Source organism: Pollicipes pollicipes, unplaced genomic scaffold (genome assembly GCF_011947565.3).
Source record: "Pollicipes pollicipes isolate AB1234 unplaced genomic scaffold, Ppol_2.1 Scaffold_6052;HRSCAF=7182_pilon_pilon_pilon, whole genome shotgun sequence".
Taxonomy (NCBI): domain Eukaryota; kingdom Metazoa; phylum Arthropoda; class Thecostraca; order Pollicipedomorpha; family Pollicipedidae; genus Pollicipes; species Pollicipes pollicipes.
In genome coordinates, this window is record NW_023596805.1 from 26,218,664 (window position 1) to 26,227,573 (window position 8,910).

At 52.2% G+C, this 8,910-nt stretch overlaps 1 protein-coding gene across 1 annotated transcript; it reads right to left on the bottom strand.

Moving 5' to 3' along the window:
- Positions 1 to 375: 375 nt before the first annotated feature.
- On the bottom strand, positions 376 to 7,534 carry LOC119104633 (uncharacterized). Its single transcript, XM_037228350.1, has 6 exons — positions 7,404 to 7,534; positions 5,843 to 5,955; positions 3,787 to 3,824; positions 3,214 to 3,312; positions 2,593 to 2,728; positions 376 to 936 (listed from the first exon to the last, which is right to left on the bottom strand). Exons 2-6 carry the CDS (start codon positions 5,940 to 5,942, stop codon positions 830 to 832), a joined length of 480 nt encoding a protein of 159 aa, XP_037084245.1. The 5' UTR covers positions 5,943 to 5,955; positions 7,404 to 7,534; the 3' UTR covers positions 376 to 829.
- Positions 7,535 to 8,910: the final 1,376 nt, after the last annotated feature.

An 8,910-nucleotide genomic window follows, 5' to 3' on the forward strand; every position in this document is an offset into this window, starting at 1 on the left:
ACTCAGTAGGCAATACAATTGTGCCCCATCGTCCCAAAAGTGATATCTCTGTTCGTATACAGGAGTCTAGACATTTGTGCGTGATCTTTTTTTCGACCGCACCGTTTTATTTCAAGATTTTTTTTCCAGCCTGCGCGACACCGTCCAGTCATGTAGCCGTGCAGCCGGGCAGCGAGGCAGCGGGGCAGCCGTGTAGCCCTGTAGCCGGGCAGCCGTGTAGCCGGGCAGGGGGGTAGTCATCTCACCGAGCAGGCGGGCCGAGGAGAATGAGATGAGTTGTGTGTAGTAAACATGTGGGCACCACTACCACGTAAACATGGAGTTGAGGAATTCAAAGGAAGCTCGTCTTTTTCCGCTCTGTGCGTTGCACTCACAAACGTTGCACGTTGGTTTATTTGAAGAAAGACCACATTTCACGAATCGTCCACCTGTCCGCAGACAGCCCTGCATCGGACGTGCAGCGGCTGCCGGCCGCCTCGCACATCCTCCATAGCGCGCTCCAGGTGGTCACGGTTCTGCCCTGTCCTGACATTCTTGGCTCAAAGCCAACTACTGCCATGAGGCCGCAGCTTAGGAAATCACGCAAACGAAATTGCGACCTAGGACGACGAATTAAACACGTTCGCACGCTTCGCGCCGCTGCCGGCACTAACTCCATCCTGTGAACGGAACACCGCCCTGTATCGTCACTGTTCACACGCGGAGAAGCACAACTCCGCCATGATTCCCCGAAGCGCGGCGCCGCGTCCACAACGCTTCAGTCCGGCACCCCTCGACACGACGCGCGCGCCACCTGGATCAGTTTTGTGTGGGGGCCCGTACGGCCGACTCAGAGGTCGCTGATGTACCGGCTCGCCTCCGGAGACATGTGCAGCACGCCCGGCGCCACGCGGTAGCCGCTGTAGTTGTTGGGCAGGGCCTGGCCGGCGAAACCCTCTGGAAAGAAAGTCATCGATCAGTCAGACTCTCCCGTTAAAACTCTCAGGCTCAGTCATTTGGTTTGGAAGAGCACACAGTGTGATTGGTTACGCCTGAAATCACCAGCGAAGATATTGTGATGGTTTACTGGCCTCTCAAAAACGCCATCGGACTTCTGGCTTGAAAAGGGACAAAGCTAAGATGAACGTGTGAATTCAGTGAAGCCCCCTCCCCCTTCCCTCCACCAAGAATGCAAAAATGAGTGCTTGTGCTCGGTATCCACCGACAATAGACTTCTTCGAAAAGCTCCGTGCATTTGAAAGGCATATTCTTGCGCTAATAACGGTTTTGCAAGTGGCTTTGCCCCGCAAACCATTTTAAGTTTTATATTCGCACTGAAGACATCATGCAAGTGTCTTCGGGGGCAGGCATGTGGGTACACATGGGCACGCATGTGCTTGTTGTGTTAGATGCTCGAGCTAATGGAACGTAAGTGTGCCATCAAAGTGCATCGCCGTCGTAATTTGAACTTGCTTAGACCCCAATGCGACATTGAGTTCAAATGCACAATTGAGCGATATTTTGAAACACTCCCGACTGTAGTGCGGCTACCGTCGTACTTCTGCGAAACAGCAGACAAACACTCCAGACTACCTCTCTAATCCCTCAGACTAAAACGGTCGGCGATCAGAGGTCTTCACGTCCCGACATTGTCAGCCGACAGGCGCCGACAGCCATCCGGCACCATCCGGCGCGCTCTCCCCCCTCCCCTACTTCCCCCCTCAGCCAGGCCAGCGGAGGGCTGGTATCAGCCATCGACTGGGAATTCAGCCGCGGGCTATTCCTGGTCTGGCCGACTGCCCCAGAGTACACAGCGCTGCCTGGAAACTGGGTCTGGAGCGGCCAGACGGCGGCTGGCAGGGCCAGAAGCCCCTGGAATGAGCCAACGCCGGAGACGGCGGCGGCGTGCGGGGGTGGGCACACTGAGGCTTGTTGTCATACAAGTTTGGATTGTCGCAGTCGTGGTTATACGCAGCTAGTGCAGTCGTGGTTTATCGCACCTCACCACTGTAAGCAGTCGCGGTTTACTGCAGCTCACGGCTGTATGCAGTCGTGGTTTACCGCAGCTCACCACTGTATGCAGTCTTGTAATCATGTCAACGGCTTATGAATGTGGACTGAAGAAGTATTTTGCATGCAGCATTGTACAGTTTATATATATATATATATATATATATATATATATATATATGTATATAAAACTGGTCGTCGCTATATATAGATATACAGATAGAGAGAGAGAGAGAGAGAGAGAGAGAGAGAGAGAGAGAGAGAGAGAGAGAGAGAGAGAGAGAGAGAGAGAGAGAGAGAGAGAGAGAGAGAGAGAGAGAGAGAGAGAGAGAGAGAAGAGAGAGAGAGAGAGAGAGAGAGAGAGAGAGAGAGAGAGATATATATATATATATATATATATATATATATATATATATATATATATACTGTACATTGCTGCATGTGAAATACTTCTTCAGTCCACGTATATATATATATATGTGTGTGTGTGTGTGTGTGTGTGTGTGTGTGTGTGTGTGTGTGTGTGTGTGTGTGTGTGTGTGTGTGTGTGTGTGTGTGTGTGTGTGTGTGTGTGTGTGTGTGTGTGTATATATATAAACTCACGTGCTTTCCGGCTGAGCTTGGGCGTCTGGATGCGGGCAGGGGGCTGGTCGTCGCTGGTTTGACAGTTCTCGGGGGGCCACTTCAGGTCACCGCGGGCGCGGGGCAGGGCCGTCACCACTGGCTGTGCTTGGTACACCTAGGGGTCAGTTCAGGTCAGGTCAGGTCGGGTCAGCATGGCATTGCTGACATCAGTGTCTCGCTCACATACCAGCACATGCGACAGGGCGGAGTTGCGTGACGCGAGCAGGAGGAACGCGCAACCGCAGTTACAATAAGTGTACGCGATGCAAAATGGCTAAACCATTTAACACAAAACATCCCATTATACGTCGCTGAATCTGAGCCCGGTAGCCAACATCGCGCATCGTTCGCTTTCAACGATGCAAGGACGAGAAATATCGGCACAGTCAATAGGGCCCGTGCCAACATGACCGGGCTGAAGATGAATCGTTCCATGACAGAAGTCGAAAGCAAGCATTTTCAGCGTTTTATAGAGTTAGGATGTGGCTGTGAGCTGGAAATGTGTCGTGCATTTGCACAAAACTAACGCGTCCCTCTTCAGTAAAAAGTTACAGGGGAGCATTTTCCCACGGAGCGTGAGCCGATATGACGCATACTAACCGGCGGTGCCTCCTGGCGGACAGGGAGCTCCTGCTTGAGGACCACTGTCTGGCTGGGGTCGTTGGGGGCGCTGCATGCTGACGACGAGCGAGAGTCGTTCTGAAACGAGCCGGTCGCTGGTTACGGACCCTCCATCGGCGACCGCTGTCTGGTCCCGCCTATAGTGGGTGCGCGGCGAGTGTGCGCGCGTTAGGAATATTTTTGCATGACACGCATTGTTTGTACGCACATTGTAGTCAAGCTAGTTTGGCATGAATATTATACAATGCTGCGCGAGTCCCGACCCTAAATCAGCTTCCGCTAAAATTACGCCATCTTGCAGTGTTCCACGTATTCACAGTAATCGGCATACCACGTATTCACAGCACTATGCATGCCACGTATTCACAGTAATATGCATATCACGTTTTCACAGCAATAGGCATAACACGTATTCACAGTGACAGGCATACCACGCATTCACAGTAATAGGCATACCACGTTTGCACAGTGATAGGCATACCACGCGAGATTTGTCACAGCATATGCGACTTTGAAAGTCCACATCAAATGCGCGTTCTTGTATAGACTGACCTCATTTCGTGGCGGCCATGCAACTGTCTTGTCGGCTTCTGCAAACAGACATCAGCACGGTGACATTCTGGATATCATAATGGTTGTCACACAGAAAGTACTTGGCTTTCGGGCTCATTTGTTATTTTCAACCACTTTAGCTTGCTATTTTGCTAGCTTTTTTTTACTAAAACACCAAATAATATAACAGCCTCAAAATTCATAAGACTTTTGACTACGCTATTAAGCAACCGCGTTTCTTAAGATATAACTATGCGATTAACAGCAGACATAAACACAAATAAGTGAGGCTCGAGGGAGGCGCTCATTGGCTTTTCAAAGTCTATATTGGCTAGCCTCTAGACTGCCGCCTCACAAACGCAGCCGCAGCATCCTGAAAAATGACGGATTTGTTTGGACAGGCGCCGATGCACCTGCTTGGCTTTCAGCTATCATAATTAGGCCTCGGGAGTTTGGCTGCCAGAGCCGCTTTGGCTGGCGCCGCTCGGCCGGATGTCCCAGATTCGGATTCGCCCCACGTATCCAATCAAGTTAGAGTGATCCGAGATGCGCCAGGTAGCGCGGACGTTGCGCGAAAATCGTGCGCGGTTTTCAAATTGTGGCATGTGTGAGTATGTCATGCGGTGTGACACGTGCGCATCTCTTGAAGTTCGAGAGCCACACGCAACTCTTACGTTATCCTCCGAGCCGCATGCCGTTCGTGTACGTGGATCCCGCAAATCGTAGCACGGTAAAAACAAGGGTGTGCTCGTAGCGACCCGGACGACAACAAATATTTGCCGTTGACGTCAGTCATGACGTCATACCCATAGATTCTGCGCCCTTTGGTGTTCGGAGAAGCCCGGACAGCAAGGGTTTTACGTGACGTCACGTAAAACCTATACCGGGGGCACAAAACCTTTTACCGTCACTTGATCGAAGTAATGCAGAATTTCCACAACAGGTTCAATTACAAACACGTCAGTTTCGCCGAAATATCGGCCTCGCTCGTTCACATTTGTCAGACAGATTTGTGCTGTGCCAGTAAAGACATGAAAGATTCCCATTCTTCCCCGTCCTCATTCCCCCGCGTGGAATAACGTTTTCACCCCACACATTTACCCCTATAATAATAAATGCCCCGCTCTCTTCGTCTCGCAGAACAAAACGATAAGCAGCCGCATTATACCATGAAAGCTGCACCCAAAGTACGGGGCAAGTCCGAACAGTGGAACCCACCAGCAAAACCCAGTCATGAACCGTCATAAAGTTACCCTCACCGCCGTCAGGCGGTCACCAGCCTTTACCAGTCGTCACCAGACTCTAACAGCCGTCAAAATTTGCGCCTATCCGCCATCGTTCGTCAGCAGAGTCATCAGCAGGGACAGCGGGCTTTAGTCGGCGCCTCGGCGCCAACTGGTGTGCCAGCTGACTGACACGGTGTCAGCTGACCCGCCAGCTGACCGTCAGCCCCCTCTCTGCCCTGCCAATCCCTGGGCGGTGAATCAGCGAAGGGTCTGCATGGCGGAGCAGCCGTGGGCCCGGCTGGCAGGCGGCGCGTCCCGCTGATAGAAGCGAGGCTGATGCGCGCGTCACCAAAACCGATCATTCCCACCGTCTGTCGTCACGGTGTAAAATTTCAGCGGAAGCAGCAGATGCTGAGTGCTCTCAGCATGGGTATATGAGCTTGAGTATGCCTATGCATAGATGACAATGCTTTATGAGCGAAGGGAGCTGGATGAGCTATTGTAGGCAGGAAAGAGATCGCGTTACGGTCGCATTTTCCTTCGCTACAAAACATAACGCGATTGTTAGCTTTTTGGACAACTTAAGGAAAAGTTGAGGTTACCCACAAGGCAATCGTTTGGTCTGTTCAACACCACTTTCTGGTGTCGGCACATTCAGAAAACTTGACAGCACTGTTTGATCAAACACCCGCTTGTATGGAGCTGGCTCGACGTAGAGGTCGTTGAAGGCGCAGCCTCGCAGCTGAAGACACGTCAGGTAAGCGGCCGGCAAGCCAATAACGCGCTGTGCTGTAAGGTATGCTCACCAAGGTATGTAAGGTCATCCTCACCTGGTATGCGTGTGAAGAAGGACGGCTCCTTGGGTCTTCTGTACTCTTTGGGCGGCCACACCGCGTGCAGCGGGCGAATCTCGGGCTCCAGCATCGTCATGGCGGGGGCCTGCCTGCGAAGAGAGAGACGATCGGGCCATCATGGTGGTGCCATCTGGTGTGGGGGCTACTCGTGAAATCCAGAATATTCGTGGCAGAGGCAGGACAGGGAAGGACAACAGTGTCATTACAGCAAGATCACGACCCATGACAAAAGCTTGAATCCAGCAGTGATGTCAGAGAGGTATGTAAGTGACTAATTATACTTCATGATTGCTTGATTGATATACTTGACTAGACTATTGATAAACTGGACTAGACTATTGATATACTTGACTAGACTATTAATATACTTGACTAGACCATTGATATACTTGACTAGATATACTTCATAATGCCACAATGCCTTGCCAATGCCATAATGCCATATACTTCATCATGATTGGCAACGGAGTGCGTATGTCTCCGACATTGCCGCCATGTGGACCTGTCGATGTGTGTGATCATGAGATCGGAAACACCTTGATGACTTTTATCTATGGTTGGAGTGTATCAGAGCCTCCACGTGAAGCCCGGCAACGGATGACGACCTTCAGATGTGAACAAAAACACTTCGAGTGTCGTCACGAATCTCCTGAGGAGGCACTGAGAGCTTCCGCAGAATGGCTGTCAAAGTGGAGGTATCGTACACCCATGGGACTTCTCTCGTCCACTGCTCTCACAGTGCGCGTTACCGGTGTTTCCCAGCTGATCCACACGTGTGGAAGCGTCAGCTGACTAGGTAACCTGTTTGGGTGGGGATGTGCTGGCTCGTTGTACGACGGCGAGTCCTCCATTTGAAATTGCCCACGCCGGGCCGTGATCGCTGTACAATGCAGCCAATACCGTCCGCTTAGGTGCGTCGGCTGAGCGGTGATCTGCCGCTCCGGCAGGCTCAAACCTTCACAGACTGACTCGACGTATCTGCACATCTGAGCGGTCTGCCACCCACAGTTTATCCGCCTTGAAACGCATCTCATCACTCATCACCATCATCATCGCTCTGCTCTACAGGACCATGGCACCAGGACCGTATCACCAACCCAAGTAAAAAAACAATGGTGCTAGTCGTTAGGACCAAGGCCATTTACTACTGCGAATATAAACACTGGTTGTTTCATGGATAGGAGACTACACCAGTGATGCAATATTCCCTTGGACGACCCATGCGCTCAACTGTTCTGACCTATGTGCCCCTCCCCATCCTCCCAAGCCCCAGGCAGAGGGAATGGTATCCTAAATTGGATGAAGGGAAGGGGGATGAGGAATAGCCCCTTTGTCTTTTTTTAAAGGACGTCTTTATGTGCAATGCTAAACCATCAGAACGTTGAGGAAATGGTAATGGGGGGGGGGGGGGGTTGGAGGCTTAGCCCTCGGATTCCTCCAGTTACCGCGCCCCTGCACCCAGCTGGATCGTTAACCCGCTGGGAATTTTGCCGTCCGTCACCCCTGGTCCGGAGGCAGGGCCGGTCATTTAACCCACCTGTGTCGCTGCCCTGTCCTCGTCAGCTGACCGGAGCGCTGCTCTGCCTCGCCGCTGCACACTCGCCTGACCCAACCTGACCTGACCACGGCCGACGCTCGACTGTCTGCACCGCCGGCCGGTCTCGCCAAATATCCGCTGGCGGCGCGGGCTGGGGCGGCGGCGTGCCGCCGGCCTGATTCAGGCCCGGGGCGGCGCTGGGGGAAGGGCTCCTGGCTGCCGCCCAAGGCGTGACTCACGGCTCTGGCGAGAGAACTTGACCCAGTGGGAGGACACCGGACCGCCGCCGGCTGGCCGACGGCGGCCGGGGCGGGGTCACCTGGACGGCGCAGGGGGCTTCAAACCGGGCGGAGCCGCTTCGTTGGACCGGAAGGCTCCGCCGAGTGAGTGGGTCAGCCAGCGGCGGCCGGTGAGGGGTGCGGGCGCCCGGGTTGGCTGTAGAGTACACCAGACAAGTGGGATGGCATGGGCACCTCTCATATCGCAGCCGGTCACTGAGTCATCGTAAGGTCGCTCCCGGGAGAACATAGAGCGACGTTTAACGCTCGCTCTGACGATCATTTGGCAGCTGGCCAATGGAGCTTGGCTGGAACAGGGGCGACCCCGTCCTGGCGGTGTGTAGCTCGTCGACCTATTTCCGCAAAAAAACTACCGTTGGCTCCAGTGTGGCTTTGGTTTCATGGCATGTTTGGCAAGGTGTCTAAGGGATCGAGGGAAGATGGTGCAAGGTGCACGGTTTCTCGAGAACGCTTGGCCAACTTTACCTACAAGAACTTTAACCTGCAAACTTTTTTTACTTTTTGATTTTCTTATTTTTACTTTCATTTAAATTATTTATATTATTATTCAAACTTTTTTAAAAACTTTTTTACAACCATTTTTTTAGAACTTTACCTACAAGAACTACAAACTTTACCCGCTTGTCGCCCCCACATTGTGTTGCGTGTGTACGCGGCAGCCATCCGCGCACTAGCCGCAGAAGAATTGCTGCACTGATTCAAGCAAGGAGAAGCGTGCCGACCGACCAGGGCATTCGCCGATGACGATGAGGGTGGTGATAGGTTTTCAAAATACGCTGACTGCTATGGAAATCCTGAATTCGTGATTACTAATGAGTAACGTGGCGTGTTTGAAGCTGAAGATCACGTAAGTTAGATACGCAAACAGACAACAGTTGACCCGTAGCAACCAAGTGAAAGCTGTTGTCAAGAATATCAGAGCAGGTAAGAGCAGGAGAATCTTGTCCGTGAGGAAAAGGTCGGGAGCGCTTACCAAACCATGAACTGGTCTGCGGCTGAGCACAAGACGGTGAGTACCGTGGAGTGCATGCAACTATCAGCTGCGTTTGCATACGGCGACGGCGAATCTCCTTAGGAGCTCTGCAGTGGGCTCAAAGTTGGAGTCATTCGACTTGTCAAATATTCATCTCCATGCAACGCCCATTGCATGATTGCATTGAGAAGGACACTATTCTGATCATCATCGTCCCGTTACTGATATTGTCTGC

Coding starts and splice junctions, on each gene's coding strand:
- LOC119104633 (XM_037228350.1), bottom strand. CDS start 5,942: ATGACGATGCTGGAGCCCGAGATTCGCCCGCTGCACGCGGTGTGGCCG. Junction 3,825..5,842: donor CTTCTTCACACGCATACCAG/GTGAGGATGACC, acceptor GTCTGTTTGCAG/AAGCCGACAAGACAGTTGCA. Junction 937..2,592: donor CAAGCTCAGCCGGAAAGCAC/GTGAGTTTATAT, acceptor CTTTCTTTCCAG/AGGGTTTCGCCGGCCAGGCC.